Source organism: Sinohyriopsis cumingii, chromosome 1 (assembly GCF_028554795.1).
Source record: "Sinohyriopsis cumingii isolate HCF-2022 chromosome 1, ASM2855479v2, whole genome shotgun sequence".
In the NCBI taxonomy this organism is placed as follows: Eukaryota; Metazoa; Mollusca; class Bivalvia; order Unionida; family Unionidae; genus Sinohyriopsis; species Sinohyriopsis cumingii.
The window spans coordinates 119,873,887-119,895,309 of record NC_142961.1 but is presented as its reverse complement, the minus strand read 5'-3'; the positions used below and the strand labels follow the sequence as shown (position 1 = coordinate 119,895,309).

At 33.2% G+C, this 21,423-nt stretch overlaps 1 protein-coding gene across 1 annotated transcript in view; it reads right to left on the bottom strand.

Annotated features, from left to right (window-relative positions):
* LOC149807741 (P-selectin-like) overlaps positions 1 to 21,423 on the bottom strand; it is a 75,464-nt gene that overhangs the window by 2,191 nt on the left and 51,850 nt on the right. Inside the window, exon 6 of the mRNA XM_089959839.1 lies at positions 495 to 614. Coding sequence (XP_089815965.1) covers positions 495 to 614 — 120 coding nt within the window. The remainder of the gene's footprint in view (positions 1 to 494; positions 615 to 21,423) is intronic.

The window sequence follows — 21,423 nt, the reverse complement described above, 5'->3', positions numbered from 1 at the left end:
TAAAACTAGGAAATATTACACAAAATAATGCAAACTAACAATGAAATGTTTCATAAATATATTATGTCTAGTATGACATATTTGTCTCAGTATTTTAAATTTATAGAAGTCGAGACCACTTGAGATACAATCGTAGGTTTCTGAGCACGATTGATTTAGCTTCCTACTTCAAAGATATCACTTCTAACCCAATATAGTCATGGAATGATATTTATGTGAAAATATTTAGCTCTAAATGAATTCACTAATAACGTATAAGTCAAATAAGAGGGGATACCTTAAATGTTCTCACATAAAGCCTTTTCAACTGATTAAAGATCAAAAAGAAATATTGTCTTCCGTATCAACTGGTTTATATCGATTTAATTAATTGCAATTCAGATGTCTATATGTTTATATATTTATACGTCTGTAATTCAACAGAGACGTATTTTCTTTAACCAGAAACTACTTCAAACTAACTCAAAAAGGTTTGCATAAAGAAAAAATAACACCTGTTTCACAATATTTTCCAGTGAAACCTCCATAGCAATCGCAGCTGAAACTTCCTTGAGTATTTATGCATTTTCCATTGTTGTTACAATAACTGTCTCCATGTTTGCATTCATCCACGTCTGGAAAAATATATATGAATAGAGCTTCATTTTCTGTCTTCAAACTATATTTTCCGTCTTATTCCATGAGAGTACTGTATACTTGTAAAGTATAAGCGGTAACAAATGTTATCCGTATAAATAAATATATTTTGTTTATGGTAAATAAAGCTGCAAAGTTGTTTATTTGTACTTCAACCCATTTCTTTCTCGTCTTAATCCACGTCAGGAGCGTTATATACAATGCTTGACATTTTGTCCCACACAAACATAAATTTATATCTTTGTGGCTATATTGATATATGTTTTAGAACAAGATATCATCATGAAGTGCTGGTTATGCTAGTTTTAAATTTCTAATGACCACATATATATCACTGTTAATAATTACTGCGTATCTTTGACCACTTCCTTTGCACTAATATTTAGCATAAGCTGACAAATGTTATAAACCTTCAGTAATTAAAAACTAAATTGTTTAGCGTTGATATTCAGATGGACGTTTGACTGTGTCTTATTTTAACCACTGATAACCCATGTCCCATCTTTTTTAAGAGAGTGATATCACAAAATATGGGCAATGTAGTTGTGCACAGACGTTGCTAAGTGACATGACAGCTCAGTTTAGTATAATCGGTGTGCATGAGAGGCAATGATTGAAGACATTATGCTAAAGGACTTTTACATTTCGTACCATTATATCATAATATAATACAAGTTTGTAACTTAAAATCACAAGGCATGTTGATCGTCCTTAATATGGATTGTAAGTACCTTTTTTTAACAACTGAGTCATCATTAAAATGTTAGCTCTAATTAGCTTCTTGGAGTATATATTGAGTAGATAACATGGATTGAGTTGCGGCCTTTGTTTGACCAATGAAACACGTGGTTTCTTAAATAAAATGTTATGGAAATTGGTCATATATTTTCTTATCTCTTGTATCCATTTCAGTTATATGTAAAACAAAAGTGTCGAAACACAACATCGAAAGTTGACGTAATCTACCTATTTATGACGATAATGTGAGGTTTGTCACAGGAGGAAAAGGGATATAATATGTTGAGGGAAAACACCAAAAGCGATAGTGTTTTAATTCAAAGATACCAATGGGTTAATCAATGGATCTAGACTGAACTCCAGAACCCATCCAATATCTTAGTATTTTTGAGAGAAGAATTTTTGTATGATATTGAGCTATAACTTTGCTTATCTCTTCAATCATGTGTTATGCGAACATCTTAATGTTCGCAAATGGTTCGGTAAAATGCAATATTTGGCTAATTGGGGCGAAAGTGTAAGGCTAGTCTTTGCGCATCAAATAAAAACATCAATTGTAATATTTAAATTTGGATGACATTAACGTTTATATTTTTCTCACACAAGTTAGCAATATATAAATCATAAGTCCCTATTTTAGATCTTATCATAAACTGAATAACATATATTTTGTGATTTTGTAGCTGACTTAGTCATATTTTTTTGTTGTTGATGTTTATATAAATTTAATCACACATATTTTGTGCTTTTGTTGGTTGTCATCCGTCCTTCTGGCTAGCTCTGCTATAATATTGTGTTCTTTTGTTTGGTAACTACGATTATGTATTGACATTAGCCGCCCGTTTATCTCCAACGTTTTTGCACCAGCTGTATTGTCGTCAACTAACATTTAAATGCCTTAGTCATTTTTTATTTTTCTAGATGTTTAAGTCTTGTTGTTGATATTGGAGATTCACATGAGCGTATTGTAACACCTAGAAGATATTTCAGTTTTATCCATGTCCGTCTCTAAGGCAGTTATCACACTGCTTACCTACAGCCATGTTTTGGGTATTTATCACATTAAAAGTTTGCAAAACGTATACTGCTCTGGGAGGCAGTAATTAATATCTCAATAAATACATTTTGAATAACTGCAATCTTCACGATGACTGATGTGATTCTGCAGTTCTGTCATGATTATTTTATGTTTTTGATTCTAGAATATTGTCTTGTCAACTTACTCTCCTCTTGGTTTGTACCTATCAATGTATTATCCTTCAAAACATGTGCGTTTCATTTGGACATGTCCATTTCGAAATAATTATTTTACCAACTGGATCAAAATGTTCAATAGCATCTGCTATATGTGTAATTCGTTGGTTGTTTAGGTCTCAGTTATTGTATTTTGTTTCATATAAGGCAACATCTCAAATGTCTAACCAAAGTTATATCATAAACTGTCATAGAAAAGTATGCTTACATCAAACTTTGAAACGCATTTTGCATGCTATGTTTATCACATGTTTATCACTAATGCATAATTTTGCGGGAACCCTTTAAAAACTTAAAACCGAACATGGCGGCTTTCACTATACTAAATGCGACACTGAAAAATAATTTGCCTGACCTTACTACGGTGGAAACTTATCGCCTTGATTTCTCCACTTATAATGCCGATATTCAACGCATGCACGTTTCCACTTTGGACATGTTGGTATGTGGTATTTACGGCATATGATACAACATTATAGTGAAAACATTTAAAAGAGAACGACTCTTTCAAATATGTCCCGTTACGTTGCAGTAATTATTGGTGTCATCTGTTTGTCTAATAAAGTACTTAACTTTAAAGCTTGAACCTTTCACAAAATGTTTCGGAATAAATAATTGCTTCTAGATATGGTTAGTTATTGAATTCTACCAACTAGGATTTGTAATGCGTTATATAGTCTGCCTTATATTTACAATGAATGACAATAACTTGAAAATGTGGTTTTAAACACCCAACAATAATAAATTTGACTATTTCAGCATCAGTCGTTCCATCTCTCATTGATCGCAGACATTTCAGAGTCATACAATCAGCCATGAATTTATATGATGTGTGTGTGTGTGACTTAGATTTTTAACGTAGCTTTAACAATTTTCCAGTCATATCGCTACGATGTCTGCAGTGTGGCAGTTTATAGTGATGTCTAGCACTGGGGCATCATGCCGCAGACATGTAGCATGATGTCCCACCCAGGAATGTTATCCTGACACCAGGCCGACTAGTCCTAACAGTAACCTCTTAATGCTGAGTGCCAAGCGAGGCAGCTGTTAGTACCATTTTTGAACGTCTTGGTATGACTCGCCCAGGGATCGAACCCACGACCTCCCGTTCCTGAGGCGAAAGCTTTAACCACTAGGCCACCTGAGCGGTGAAATGAATATGGTGTATATTTCATTATTGTTATTATTGTAATATAACGTTGCGTTTCTCATAGTATGAAATGTCTTAATAACCGATGACAAGAGCTACGCGCTGAAATAAATGTTATACTTTGCCATCCCTGTTGTCAAACAGATTTATAAAATACGAGCATTTGTATGGTTTCCCAGCTGTGATTATGGCTCTTTTCATTTATGTTACAAAAAAGGAAACAGTTAACGTTTCAAAAATTAATACATATATATTTTAAATTAGCCTGTTTACTTCTGCTATTATAATACAACATGCTTATGTGGAAATCTTTCCCTACGTTTTTATTTATGTATACATTATATCAATCTTCTTTGCGTTTGCCAATAATACAATGTTGATTACCCACTAGATTTTAACTGAAAGATTTTGCTACAAACTCTACCAAACTTGTATCAAATATAATAAACGCTTGTCGTACCAGAAAGAGTCTTGTTATTCTTCTGATTTCTAAACAAGCAGTTGCTGTAACCATTCCATCTGAAGCTGTTGCCAAATTAAACTATACTCTGTTAATAATGTAGATGTCTTTGATGCCGTCTTCGAACATGTTTCTACTATTTGTTGTCTACTATCAGAGAATTCTTCGTTGTGTTGAGCGTTTGAGACCTAAGCTAATGATGTTGTTCTATGGGTGGTAATAATGCTTACATTGGTAATACATTTGGCATATCTCCCAATCTGAATCTAAAGAAGAGCAAAACACTGATAATATAGACTACAAGATATTGGTACAACGGAAAGGTCATAGTGAAATCCCGTGTGTAAACTCCGAAATCGACAAATGAAGAAACACGGTAAGATGATGGAGAATATCGCATTAAGATATTTTAAATCAATATGTACAGAGGTCCAATGAATTGACGCTGTTTTTGTAATTCAACGACTACCTACTGGTAATAACCAGCTCGTGGTCTTCAATTTTATTTCATATTTAAGGTATACATATAGCCACAGTGATTTATGTTAGTAATCAGAATAGATATAAACCACTGTTACTCTTCTTTGAAGCTGTCGTGGTTTATGAAGGAATGGCTGTTGAAATTTGATTTTTCACTATATTCAAGATCTGTTAGTACTTTCTATATGATCGTCACACTTTTAGGTAATGCAATTTTACACGATTCTGATTTCTTGTAAACGAATGATTTAATGCTCCAAGTTAAGGAAAATATACACACTTGAGAATCTTAATGGAGGGAATGTATCCATCAAATAATCTGGAGTTCTTATTTCATCAATTTGTATAGACTGTGTTCTAATGCATTATATAAGAAAACAATTAGATATATGTTTTCTACGTCTAAGAGAAACCAGTCGCCAAGCCTGTTTGAAAACGCTAATGGGATGTATGAAGGCAGACATAATTAACATCATCATCACTCAACAGACAAAAACACTCACAAAGGATAGCTGACTAAACACAATAACGACAATGCAGATCAGAAACAGTATGCATAATAAGTTAGAAAATTGTACGAAAAATGAAACGTTTCCTACAACGATCATTCAGTAGTTCATTCAGTAGTTACATTTAGTTGTCTAAGTGACCTAAGCAAGAGAAACCTTTCGATATTGCTTCAAAGTTCAGTGAAAATGGATCATATTTACCACTAACGTACAAGTAATGTCTAAACTGAGCAAATTTATACCACTTTAAAGGTGTCATATATTTAGTCAATAATTATCTCATGGCATACCTGTGTCTAGGCGTTTTACCTTTGTTTCTTAATCACAACGACAAGATGTAACGATGGGATAAATATCTCAAGAATGAGTGGATGTATACTCTATTAATCTCTCTCTCACCCTCTCTTGCATTCTTTGGAAGTATCTGTGCTTATCAGACGCCACAGTAGAGATTGCTCATCACCGTTTAACACTGAAAATATTGATCTTGATCATTAAAAAAGCAAATGACCCAAACAGTACTAATTAAGTATAAAGAGGTCTTGCTGATTGGCGAAAATGGACACAATGTTTCTTTAATGCGTGTAATTTAATAAAAAAGCTAAAACCAATTTCGTTTTCAAAGATACATCCATTGCACTTGTGAAAGAGGACGTATAAAGACACATCCATTGCACTTGTGAAAGAGGACGTATGCAATCTGAATTAGGGTTTGACTTCTTTAATTCATATTCTAGATCACGCAAGTGTTTGAAACGATATTTTAAAGTTAGATTTGTTGTTGCGGTTCTGTGGCATTTTGTTTTAAAATTCCAGCTAAGTTCAATATTTATTATCAACATTCTTTCTTTATAGTATTATACTTTTCAAATCAACATCCGAGAAAGTTGCAAGTTGATATCTGCACTGTATATAGCAAAGTTTGTTTTGCTAATGCTGGAAAATACTTGGCATTTTTAGACTGAACACTCTGGCAATAACTAATAAACCTAAATTTACTATGACCATTATTACGCCCGCTTATTATTAAACCGAGTTGTGGATACGCATAATTTCATAAATGGTTATTTAAGATGGAATATTTTTCCGATATTAACTTCTTACAGGGAGGTGTATCTCGCATGTTTTCAAAATATGTATTAACCTAAAATGCCAGTTTTTATTTACTGTAATTACACAGACAATGGTTTCGAAAGCCAAATTGTCTTTTTATCAAACGCAGAAATAAAAAGTGAAGCACCGACCACACAGACATGTTCTTCTTTATCAGTTAGAATACCCTAATAACCTAATATTGTGCAATATGAACATCATAATTCAAGTTGGTTATGCAAGGTCGATTTCAATTACCGGTACGTGACACGCATAATCCATGAACCATATATGTTTTACAGTGACATCTGATCGTTATTGACTGTTGTTTGGAATAAATGTGGTTCATGAGAGGTTCCTTTGTGCGCTTCATCGTAGGAGCTCAGATCAAACAGATTACAATAATATATATATACTATTGGATGCCAGTGCTGCTCAGTATGTAATAATCGGACATTGATAAGACCGATAATTGCACTTGATCGCTTTGTTCCACCATCAGTTACCAATACAACAATAGTTGCTAATACAATAACAGCACAACAACTGATACACATTGCACGTAAGAGTAATGTAGGAATACCTAGAGGTACGTACAAGAACAGTTGACATACTTGCGATATTATGTACGCTTGAGGAGTTAATAGCCGACATGGTGATGAACCAGAAATGTACTGCATATGCTATTGCTACAGAAGTTGTTGAATATTGGCAAGAATGAGCACAGCAATATCATTTACATGATTTTAAATTTCAAAACGATTGTTGTATATTAGGAGTTCGAGAGCCAAATATCCCATATAAACATAAAAACCAGGCAAAGACGCTTGACTATTAGCAAATATGATTCCTTGAATCACGTCGATTTTACACTTTTACACTCTGGAGTTAAATCACATATTATCCTTATTACGCATTTGGTTATCTCACTATGTCGTAAAAATCATGGGTTGTAAACCAGTACGCAAGTTGAACATATGGGTCAGGAGTTGATACATATATACTTTTTGTGCATCAAAACAGAAACGATGAGGAGGAGCAGAATACAGAATAAATTATGACATTTATCGTAACTAAGACGACCGAACAACTCCTTTTTATATTCTTATCCCCACCAATCATGAACTAGAAGAACTTATAAATTTGTTCTTGAAAGGTCGCTGACACATTATTGACTACTAATAAAATGTAATAGCCAGATTGCAGCGAATAGTCTATCTCAATACATTTAACTGATACTTATCTCGCATCAGAGTGAGAAGTTTTGGGCGTGATAATCGCAGATAGGACAAAAATGCAAAAAATTAATGGAGTTATGGTTCTAAAATAAGTCACAGGAAACAGTGAGAAACATCAAGCTTTGTAAAATTAAACAAACATTTCCTTTCCCTAAAATGCAAAGTGAGAAATATAAAAGGAAATTGCGGTATTGCGAATTGAAATCCCAAATAATCCTAGAATTACTAACACGCGTCATAAATATTAAAGTTGTGAATAGACTTTAGCGGTATTCCAAAATGAAATATAACGCTAGTAATGTTGGCATCTTGTACCCACGTAAGAGTGATATAGCAATAGTATTTTTGGGATTACAATAATACAACCGAATGATATATCCTTATTTGAACTTTTAATAAAAAATGAAGTCCCTTTTTGAAATAATAATATATTGCTGAACTTTCAATTTCAAGAGAAGTAGAGCTTGAATTAAATACTTTGAATAAAAGTTTTCACCAAAATTGAAATTATGGACACATCAATAATTCGGTTTCGAGATCGTATAACTATAATAAATAATATTACCAATGGACAAGATTGTATAGTCCTCTGCATGAGCTCAGTCACAAATATAATTAGGTTCCCAATGTTTACAAGATAAAATCTTAATTACATTTAGAAAGTCTATTAATACAATCTTAATAAAGAACACGATGAACACCATGTCCTTGAGTCCCGCAAATTTAATAATCCTAATAGCGAACCCATAGTCTTGTCATACCTTAATTTCGTTTTTCGCTTCGTACAGTGTAGACTAGTTCTAGCAGCCTCACAATCCTTTGGCGACTTGCCTTTATAATTAGAAACACAACTGAGGAGATTACTTTCTGTATTCAAAAGAAGTTTATCTGACAACATATTCAATGCTCCACGGTCCGTAATTCCAGAAACTAGTCGAAAGGGACCAAATCCTGAGTCCCTAACAGCAAAGTTAGATGAAATCTTTCTAAAGTTCAGTGCCTTTTAGGGTGAGAGGCATATGTCAAACTGCTGGATGCCCAATTCATGCATAACTTGCTTGAAAAGTCCAGACATAAGGTTTAACGTGTACAGATTTAAGAAGGCCAAATCGTGGGCAATACAAATTTATCAGAGTTTATAGTATTGTTCTAGATGTAATATTCATCAAAGGAATTGCTACTCGAAATCTTATAAATGCACAGACTAAGGTCAACAAATATTGGTTTATTGATATGTTCATCGGTAAATGACATACACACTCTACATTTATTTGGCTAAATGTTTCGTCAAATGCAGGAACAGGCTGTAAATCAGCCGTTTGATCTAATGGTTTGTTTTTCAACCATGTAATAATTATGACAAGATCTTGAACTTTTATAACATCACTTTTATTTTGGTACATACGAGATTCAAGATAGTGTGATAAGTTGTATTGATCCCTATCTGCCTATCCAAAGCAGCGTCCTATCTACATAATGTTTGAGCTACATTGTGGCAGCTAACTCTCATCCGTAACCAATAGCTACCTCACTGGATGTTTTGGTCTCATAAGGATTCTCATAATACTCTGAGTATCTTCCGTGTCCCTTCAAATATTAACAGGGATTGGGTTGGTAGAATCAACGAAGAGTGATATAGACATCAGTCGTTGATAATTCTCTATAATCAAATGCATTATTTTCAACATATGCCCGTGACGTTCACCTCTTAGAACTACAGTTTGAGTAGGTCTGTGTTGATTCTTTGTTATTTCTCAATTGATAGCAATAAGAAATAACGTCTGTGTCCCTTCAAATATTAACAGGGATTGGGTTCGTAGAATCAACGAAGAGTGATATAGACATCAGTCGTTGATAATTCTCTATAATAAAACTGGGATATGTTTAACCCAACAAATGCATTATTTTCAACATATGCCCGTGACGTTCACCTCTTAGAACTAAGTACAGTTTGAGTAGGTCTGTGTTGATTCTTTGTTATTTCTCAATTGATAGCAATAAGAAATAACGTGCCCTTTCTTCTTGCAATAGATACACAGATGATCAGACAAGGATTTCTGATCAAAGTTTTTAGAAACTTGATTTCTAAAATATGTGACATGTTGAGATGTGGAAGAGATCGTGGTAAACTCAACTGATATATATTTACCAGGCGAGTGCTTAGTGGAAGTCTTTCTGACAAAATGATATTACCTCGCGAATCCCTCCTATTTCGAATTTTGTAGTAGATGAGCCCACTGAATGGTGCTCGGCAATGGTTGTCGTTCCGAAACCAAACGGTACGGTAAGAATTTGCGTTGATCTACCTAAACTGAATGAATAGGTTAAAAGAGAGAACCACCCACTACCATCAGTTGAATATTCCCTTGCAAAACTATCAGGTGCAAAGTTTTTCACCAAACTTGATGCAAACTCAGGCTTTTGGCATGTAAACCTGTCAGAAGATTCACGCCGCCTTACAACTTTCATTACTCCTTTTGGTAGGCTTTATTTGAATCACCTTCCTTTCGGAATCAGTTCCGCGCCTGATTATTTTTTAGAAAAGGATGTCAGAAACGCAGGAGCGACATGACCGTACACTCTGTCACATGGACGATGTTCTTGTTTTTGGGGAAAGGCAAAAACAGCATGACGAAAGACTAGAAATGGTTATGAAATCAATTCAAAAGGCCGGCGTCACTTTAAGCGTTGAAAAGTGTGAATTTTCGAGACGATCCATTAGGTTTCTTGGGCAAGTTGTTGCCAAAAATGGTTGCCGACCTGATCCGGATAAAGTAAAAGCTATAACTGATATGGAAACACCGAAAGGCCTAATAGGAAAAGTTTAATTCCCATGCCTACTACATTATCAGAGACTATAATACTGACTGTATCAAACCCTGACACATGGACTGACTCAGATGAAAACAAAGCAGTGCCAGATAGTGAAAGCGGATATTTCACGCCTTCGGCAAGATTCTCAAAACCACCTGAGGGACTAAACTTGTAAACGTGAAGCTTGTTTAGAAATGTAGTCAACAGATCATGTTTCGTTTAAATGTAAACTTCTATGGAAGGGAGATGTAGTGTAAGCCTTAATTTAATAAGCTTTGAAATATCACATGATAGTAAAAGTAATCCGATATTCCAAACCAACAGCTGGTTTATGTTATACAGACACTAGGCTTTATGTTCCATGGTAAATATACCCTCAGGGCAGTCTTTACTCCCCTTCCAAGCTGTATTGATGTCTTGTATTTAATAAATAGCATAGAACGCCTTCTGTAGTTATTCTTCAAAAACAAATAAGATTACAGTATCATCAGTCTTGATGGGATCAATTTAGTTTTCCCGGTTTTAATTTGAGAGGATTTATTTACTTGAAATATTTACTGTAATTACAATGTGTTCTTTGATTGTATGTCTAAAGCAATGTTTTAGATTTATTTTGAACGCATTCAAGGACATTTCGGATTATGCCATTTAAATATGGCAGCGCTATTATTAAGTCAACATTATGTCAGATTGTTTGCACATAAACACATTCTAAATTGGAATTAATTCGGAATTCCGCTAGAATGCATTCGGAGTACCTGTATAGTGTTGTACTTCCGCTATAGCTATCATGACTATTTGAGATTAATTCAGAATAGAGTAAGTTCGTTTTAAAGTTTAAATTTGCATTTAAGATAAGTAAGTTATTTCTTGAATTTGTTATTGATTGCTCTTTGTGTTATTTAGTTAAAGCCCATAAAGTAGTAACAAAATGTACATTGCATGGATTGCTTTATATGGCTTCGTAAGGTCTATGCGACTAGTTTCTAATTTAACGATGATACAAATATGCCACCGATAAGAGAAGACGCAAGATACTTCGTTATTGCTAAGGTATGGGGTGGTAGTTAAGTCAGTGCAAAATTAAAATAATGTATTTTCTGGCTGATTCATCAACCATATTTTCTAACATGTCCTGCATTGTTGGAGTTAGGATCCGTTGTTTGATAAAAGAGAAAAATACATTTGCATTGTGGGCATTAAGGTTTATGTGTTGTTTGTTTCGGTACGAGAATAAAGATACTCGTGTGATGTATGGTAGGCATTTGCTTTTGAAGAATTAATTTTCGCTTCTAATCGATTTCTAAACAAACACTGAAGTATTATTCTTTTTTCGAATCGGTTGGGTGACGATTGGACCATTGGATTTGGAAAAGGAAACTAAGATTTAGTGTTGGGTGAACTGCGTAGAATATTATGACAATTTTGTTCATTTTCAAAGAATCACAAATATTTTATTTCAAACAAAATATTATTTATTATATACATTTGCTTTTAGGATCATTTGGTACTGAGAGGAACCGGAAGCATTATGAAATTATAAAACGACTGCATTTACCAGTGCAACTTCCAAGAGATCCGTTCCATAATCCAGACTCAAGGCAACGCAGAAGCGTGTCTCCAGATGATTGGTATCCCTTAGCACATGTCATCAAAACTGTCGAATTGAATGCCTTTCTCATCCCCTCAATACCATTTTCATATCTTAGATTGCCATTAGTTGGTGTCACAAGATCCGCGCACTGTATTGCTGAAATTGTGTTACGGAAATATTGAATAAAATGAACTCTATGCCACGAATATTATATTCCTATGTGTTCTATATGATACATGGTGGAGACATTGACACTGGTGCACATAATGTTCAAAATATACACGAAGAAATACTGAAGTAAATATTGATATGAAACAATGTGAAGACATTCCGAATGGAAAGAAAAATTACCATTTCGCACCAATTCTGATGTTTTCAATAATTTACAGGTATTAGTTGCAATTATTATAATCAGGGTCGTATCTTAGTCCTATTTAATTTTAAGCATTGGTTCTAAAGATTCAGTTGATATGTTGATGTCGTTTTTGTCGGGCATTCTAACGACATACGTACGGTCTGAAAATTAATAATTCCATGGCGTTAGCATTACCTTCTTTAACGTCTGTAATATGAACAATTCATTTGTTTAGCTTTCACGTTATATAGTAATTCTAGCCTTCAAGTGGTGGGTATTCATGTTTTCTGTTCAAACGGTCAGACTATTAAGTACGTTGAAAATAATATTCCAATTAAATCCGACTTCGAAGAATATAAAATGTCCTGTTATAGATCATATATACGTTAATGCCCTCAAAATGAAGTTCGACTAGTTTAAACTTACATCCAAATTTTAACGACATAACGTTTAAAAATATTTATTAAAGAAAATATCGTCCCGTTGTTACGGTGGTAAATATTTTTACTCGGATCCGAGTCAATGAAATGGGTAATATCCATGGGAGATACCTAATCTTCCTGATGTTTTACATGTTCTTTACTAAATGTTTAGTAAGGGACCTGACCTTGTTTAGAACGTAAAATATTATGTAAATGAATTTTATGGGAACATTACTCTGCCCCTCTTGCTGTCATTATATGTTATTTTGTATATAAAGGTAGTCATAAACAAAGTTACTCATTCCATATCGTCCATTATTATTAGTGGGATCATTTTTATTTGTCCCAGGTTTGATTTGAGAGAATTAATTTATTTGAATTATTCACTGGAATTGCAATCTGTTCTTTGAATTTAGGATTAAACAATTATTGTAGAATTATTTTGAACGTTTTGATGGACATTTCGGATTATGTCATTGAAATACATGAACATATTTTTACGGCAACATATTATTCACACACCAACACATTCCAAATTGGAATTAATGCAGAATTCCGCTTTAATTCATTCCGATTACTCTATAGTGTTGCACTTGCATTATAAGCATTAGGACTATTTGATATTAATTCTGAATAGTGTAAGTTCTTTCTAACGTCTATATGTGCATTCAAGTTAAATAAGTTATTTGTTGAATTTGTTCTTTTACGTTCTTTTTATTATTTAGTTTAGGCCGAGGAAGTAGTAACAAATTGTACATTGGATATATTTATCAATATAAATACGTGGTGGCTATGTAACTAGCCGCTAAATAAGCGATGATAAAGATATGCCACTGATACAAATAAAGACGTAAAATACTTCGTTATTGCTAAGGTGTTGGGAGGGTGTTATGTCAGTGCACAATTTAAATAAGGTATTTTGCGGCTGATTCACGCACTATACTATCTAACATCATTTGCATTGTGAGAGTTAGGATCCTTTGTTTGATAACATAAAAAATATAGTTGCATAGTGGGCATTTAAGGTACAATGTTGCTTTATGTCGGTATGACAGTAAAGGTGCTGGTGTCACGTATTCCGTGCATTTGCCATGAAGGAATAATATTTGCTGCTAATGGATTTATAATCGAGTACTGAAGTATTATACTTTTTGGATCGGTTGGATGGGGATTGGACCGTTGTATTTGGAAAACGAAACTAAGAATTCGTGGTTGGTGAACTGTGTGGAATCACGTTAATATTGTACATTTTCAAAATATCATTCATATTTGATTTGAAACACTGTGTTCGTTTTCCAAATTTTTTGTGTGGAATATTTTGATATTGATAGAAATCCGATTGTCTTGCTAGGTTTCATATCATACTTCGTCTTAAAGGTTCTGATAGTTATTTTATTCTTGCGCAGGAAAGATGTGTCAAAGCGCTTCTTTGAAGTCTTTTTCTGATTTATAAATGAATGAATGTCTACCAAATTAATATTGGCCTCATTTGCACATTTGTAGCATTCCCCTAATGATTCCTATAATTGCACCTTAGGGTATGTGGCACAGTTATGAAGTGTCGTTCATACTAGTTACGAGAATTACACTACAAGGAAAGGAAAGCAATCAAAATCGTTCAAAATATGTACATCTGTCCATATAAAATTGACAAGTCCATGATTGCGGACTGCTGCAAATTTGCAAAGAAATTAAATGACACTTCAAACTTTTCTTCATTTGATATTACCTTGGTCTAGTGGCGTTTAATGTCAAAAATTTATTCTAAATTTATTTGCTAAATTGACTAATTAGTTATGATCAACGCTATTTATATGTATCCATCAAGTTTCTATTAGATAGTTTTATATGTGTCTGATTTTAGTTTGGCATGAAGAGCATCCATAAAAAAGTGTAATGACCATTGCTACCTGCATTACATATTTCTCCAGTGTAACCATCATAGCAATGGCAAGTAAAACTTCCCAAAGTGTTGCTACATCTTCCGCGTCCGCTACAGATATTTGAACGACCCTTGCACTCATCCACGTCTGGAAAATGAAAGATAAGTTTCGATTGTGATAATAATAATTTGTAAATAATCTATGCGGTTTTGCCTTATATAATTAATACAAATGTACATACCTTGCAAATGTCGTATAAGATTAGCAATGCACTTTCATCGTAAACATTATTTTGAACTTCACATTAAGAGATATAATTGTTTTGTTTCGCTTGAGATAGAAGGATAATTTAATAGACCCTCTTCCTCTTCCTACATTATAAAAGACAGGGATTCAGCAATTACATAAGATTTAACACATCAAAGAATAGATAAAAATATGAAGAGATCAAGGAGATCAACTAAATGGTAAAAGTAGGAAATGTTACACAAAATAGTGCAAACTAACAATGAAATGTTTCTTAAATACATTTTTTCTATTATGACATGTTTGTCTCGACATGTGTTGATTCCAAACGTCATCGAGACCACTTTAGATATTCGCGTCGATTTTTGAGTATGGTTGCTGTAGCTTCCTATTTCAAAGATATCACTTCTAACCCAAAATAGTCATCGAATGTTATTTATGTGAAAATATTTAGCTCTAAATAAATTCACTAATAACGTATAAGTCAAATAAGAGGGGATACCTTAAATGTTCTCACATGAAGCCTTTTTAATTGATTAAAGATCAAGAAGAAATATTGTCTTCCATATCAACTGGTTTATATCGATTTAATTAATTACAATTCAGATGTCTATATGTTTATATATTTATAGGTCTGTAATTCAACAGAGACGTATTTTCTTTAACCAGAAACTACTTCAAACTAACTCAAAAAGGTTTGCAGAAAGAGAAAATAATACCTGTTTCACAATTTGTTCCAGTGAAACCTCTATAGCAATCGCATCTGAAACTTCCTTGAGTACTATAGCATTTTCCGCTGTTGTTACAAAAACTGTTTCCATGTCGGCATTCATCTACGTCTGGAAGAACAAATATAAATACAGCTTCATTTTCTGTCTTCAAACTATGTTTCCTGTCTTATATCTTGAGACAGCTGTATACTTGTAAAGTATAGTTGGTAATTAATGTTATCCGTACAAATTAATATATTTTTGCATTTGGTGAATAAAGCTGTAAAGTTGCTTATTTGTACTTCGACCCATACGTTCCAGACTTAATCCACCTCAGGATCGTCTCATGAGTAGGTATTGCTTGACATCTTGTCCCAAATTACCATACATTTCTATCTTTTTGGCAATATTAACATATATTTTAGTACGAAGATATCATCATGAAGTGCTGGTCATGCGAAATTTGAGTTTATAATGACCACACATAAACTCATTCCAAATTGGAATTAATTCAGAATTCCCCTTCATTACATTCGGAGTACTCTATAGTGTTGCACCTGCACAATTGTGATGTTTGTAATAATTTACAGGTTTTAATTGCAATCATTATGATTAGGGTCGTATCCTAGTCCTGTTTCATTTTAAGTATTGGTTCCAAAGGTCCAGCTGATATGTTCATATCGTTTTTGTGGGGTATTCTAACGATAGACGTGTGTATCTGAAAATGCATAATTTACATGGTGTTATTATTACCTTCGTTAACGTCTGTATTATTAACTATCCATTTGTTCAGCTATACATTATATAATAATTCTAGTCTTCAAATCGTACCCAACGTGGAAGATTATAAAATGTCCATTAATAGATTATACATCTGTTAATGTCAACAAAATGAATTCCTATTATTGTAAACTTACATCAAAGATTTGACATTTTGTTGAAACAATTTTTATTAAAAAAATATCGTGCCATTGTTTTGACCCTAAAATAAGGAACAACTAACTGAAATAAGAAAAACCAAACAATTTAATAAAACGTAACAAATATTTTAATTTTCTAGGTGATAAAATGGAGAATTTAGGAGGAACTTCCAGTATTGTGAGTTAAATCCAAAGTAATCCTGAAACTTACATCACACGTCCTAAAGAATGAACTTTCCGAATACATCCGGTTCAAGAAAATGCTGATGTAATAAGCATTTCAACTTAATAATGTTTGCTTCCGTTATTATTGTTAGCATATTTATGATATGTAATTTCACGGAGTTTTCTTTTGTAATCGTATACGGTTTTATTTAATATCTAAAAATGATCCCAAAATATTGTGTAGGTCAAACAATTATATAGCACTTTGTAATTCCAATACATAATTTAAATCGTGATTCATCTCAAATTACATACAGCATTACATATTTTCCTTATATGTCTTTGCCATTTGTTTACTAACTGGGGTGCTGAATTGCGTTGCACAAGAGTAAATTCACTACTTTTTAACTATAGATATATTATTTCCAATTAACAATAATTCCAATTTGTTTATAAATGAAACGGAGTTTCTGCAATACGATTGGCTGTAAACAATCACCTCATATTGATTTGAAAATTTTACCCATCGATAAATTCTGAGACTATTTTCGTTTTTTATACTTTTTGAAATATACCTAAACAATGCAGACCCATAATTGTAATACTACTGACTCATCTTTTAAATGTTGTATTCTAAAAATAATAATATATATTATACCGTTTTTTATATTTTTTTAAATATTCTTTGATTGAAATGCATATTTTACAATTTGGCGTTCGTTTACTATATAGTCACGCAAAATGGCCGATTACGGTTATTTTGCAATTTTCAGCGGAATTTTTGAACAATTAGATGACAAGGAGTTAAAAGAAATAATAGGAGCGATTGAAACAGATGAAGATGGATTTGACAACAATGCGATAGATGTTACAAACGCTGAAAGTGAAACAGAACAACCAAAGATTAAAAATTCAATCACACAGCACCCGATGAGCTCACTTAGCCAAGCCATACACAACAACAACAATAACAGCGTGGGAACTGGGCCGGTTATGTTTGAGGCCGCTGAGGGATATAAACCAAGATTCGAGAAATTATCTGAAAAGAACTTAAAATCTATTGAAATAAATCAATACTCAGAGGCTACTAAACGAAACATAAAATGGGGCATTGGCGTTTTCAATGGTATTGTTTTATTTTTTATTTTAAATTTGTTCGCTTATTTACGAAACGTGTGCGACTGTTATCTCTATGATAAATACTACAACATACACAAAACCAAAAACAAATATTTATGAGACCATTATTCAAAGACATCATAAGGTTTATAAATAGTAAAACTAACATCTCCACCAATTTGACTTAACACCGTTACAAAATGTATATAATAATCCATAAATGTGATTGTTTCGCTAATTTAAATTACTTTGGATCTGCAGTCATTAATTCCTTCCAGCACTCCAGCACTCAACTATGCAACTAAACAAAACATGGCTGGTTGTGCGAGCAACTCTACATTTAACAACTGCACATTCAATTGCATATAGATAACTGAAAGGGTCTTGTCAAGTGTTAGCGGTGATGAAAAAGATATAACATCTTATTCCTGTTTAGGAGATACTGAATTTAAAAATGAACGATAGTTTTATATGAAAAGAAATGTGCTTACATCACGGGTAACCATTGGCTTAGATGTGAAGTATGAAGTTGTAGAATAAACGTAAATGTGACAGTAGTTAAATTTCATTTGACATTATATCTCTGAACGGGTCTTCACAAGCATTAACGCTGTTGAGAATGATATAAAATGTTAATCATTTATACAATTTATTTAATTGTTTTCTTTATGTTAGTAAGCGATAGCATCATCGTTTTCGTATTTCCATGTTGTTCATTGATAAAATGCAATGTTATTTCAGGTTTGATTTAAAATTTAATCTAGCACACTTGTTCGTTTCGTATTAGCTTTTATTATATAAGGTCATGGTCATCTAACGTAGCAGACGATACGAAAATTGAACAAGACTGTTGTAAATAAACTAAATGTGTTGAAACCATCGTAGACATCGCCCATGATGCAAAATATAAAGTTTCTGAATAAACGTAACTGTGACAGTAGTCAATATGTTCGTGTGATTCTGTACGGGTTATGTATTATGGAGCGATGTGAAGCGGCGAATGAAAAGAAAGTACGCGCAACATAAATTGGAATGCATTGTTGATGGAATAAGTGGATTTGACGAAAGAAAGGAATTGGAATTATAAGTATTAAATTATCATGGTTGGGTATTTATCGATGTGTAAATTTGATCTAATCACTCACAAATTTAACATTTTTGAGTGATGAGATACATTTACAAATCGATAGATACCCAACCATGATCATTGGATCAAATAATAGCTGAGTGCATAATGAATATAGTTGTCAGTTGTCACTGAGGTGACAATTATTAACTTTGAGATATGGGTATTACATTTGCAGACGTAGACAAAAGAACATTATAATTTGGTATGCATATTTAATCTGTATTATGTCTTGGATTTTGTTCATGTCTTTGGTTATGTATTTTTAATTTGCATTGTGTTAATCAACTTTATCCATATTTGAGTTTATGAGATTTTGACTACTTGACTAGTGTCGTTTCTGGATGCAATATATTATATCGTTAATATACGTATATGATTGTAGATTATATATTAAGATTACTACTTGGAGGTAAACGTGTTTACTTGGATCCGAGTCAAGGACATGGCTAATATCCAGGGGAAATACCTGCTCTCCCTAATCATTTACACGTTCTTTGCTACATGTTTAGTAAGATACCTGATCTTTTTTAAAACGTAAAATATTCTGCAAACGAAATGACAGGGAAAATGACTGTCCACCAGTTGCTGTTTTTATATTTTATTTTGTATAGAAAGGTAATCATTGACAAAGTTACACATGACGTGTTTTAAGGGTTTAAGTTACATGGGAAATATACTCTCGGGGCAGTATTTACTCCCCTTCTAGGCTGTATTGATGTCTTGTATTTAATAAATAGTAATGGCTGTCAGAATAAAAAAGGAATTGCTTGCTTGTCCTTTTTAAAGGAATTTTAAACCCTGTACATACAATATCAAGTTTAATAAGAAGAAGCACAAGAAGTTGTAAAGTGAATCATGTTGTACTAGTAAACGTACTAGTAACAATATTACATAGTTAATTCCCAAACATATCCATTGACAATATCCTATTTCCCACCACTGATTTTGTGATCTCTAAAACCTGATGTAGCAACAATACTACATAGCCTTCCACCAAACCCATGTAGTAACAATACCCTATTTCTAGGCATTGATTTGTTTTCTTCATAATCTGATGTAGTAACAATACTACATAGCCTTCCACCAAACCCATGTAGTAACAATACCCTATTTCTAGGCATTGATTTGTTTTCTTCATAATCTGATGTAGTAACAATACTACATAGCCTTCCACCAAACCAATGTAGTAACAATACCCTATCTCTAGGCATTGATTTGTTTTCTTCATAATCTGATGTAGTAACAATACTACATAGCCTTCCACCAAACCCATGTAGTAACAATACCCTATTTCTAGTCATTGATTTGTTTTCTTCAAAATCTGATGTAGTAACAATACTACATAGCCTTCCCCCAAACCCATGTAGTAACAATACCCTATTTCTAGGGCACTGGTTTTGTGATTTCCAAGCCAGATGTAGTAACAATACTACATAGCTACCCCCCAAACACATGTAGTAACAATACCCTATTTCTAGGGCACTGATTTGGTGATTTCCAAACCTGATATAGTAACAATACTAAATTGCTCTCTGATGACATAATATTACTTGCAAATGTAGCATTTCTACATTGTTATATTTGAAATCCTTTTGTAAAAATGTTGTTCCTAGGAGACTGCATTTTTCTGAAGCTGTCATCAACAAGCCTGGTTTAATAGTATGGCCAGTAATAATACAATCTAGTTTAGAATGTTGAAGGTGCTATTTATAGAACTTAAAAGACATTCAGTATATTGAAGTACTTGTACACAACATTTTAATCATCATGAAATATAGATATTTTCAACAGTAATGTAATGCACAATTTCTTTCTCATGTAATAGAATTAAAATGTCACTAGCATCTCATGCTGTTATTTCTGGTAGTTCTTCCATATAAGGCAGATATTTGGGTAATTCTTTCCTTAGGAGGCTGTTAGTTTCATATAAATTCTGTTCTGCTCTTCCATCAATCTCTTATCAAACATATAGCTTACGCATTGAGTCATTGTCTCCACTAATACAGAATTTTGTCCTCGTCAGTTTTCTGAAAAGATAAAATAGTTTATTTGAAAACATTGCAGACACTAGCATGGAAATTTTGTTAATGCTATTTTGATCCACCATGCACATAGCATACAATATGACCTTTAACACAATATATGGTTATAGGGTGCTCTCAACAGCTTCCAGGAGCTTACCCAAGGGCATCACTGGAGAATGGGAAGACCCAAGTGTGTAGTTATAAGCCTATTACGTATGCCATCTTTCAGATCTCCACCTGCATTTCTTAAGAACCTACATTAAGTATGTATGTATCAGCATACATATAGATGGATGGACAGGCTGGATCGTAAATGTGTGTGTGTGATTTGGATTTTTAAAGTAGCTTTAACCATTTTGCAGTCATATCGCTACAATGCCCACAGTGTGGCAGTTTATATAGATGTTGGGGCATCATGTCCCACCCAGTCACATTATCCTGACACCAGATCAAGCAGTCTTAACACTAACCTCTTAATGTCATGG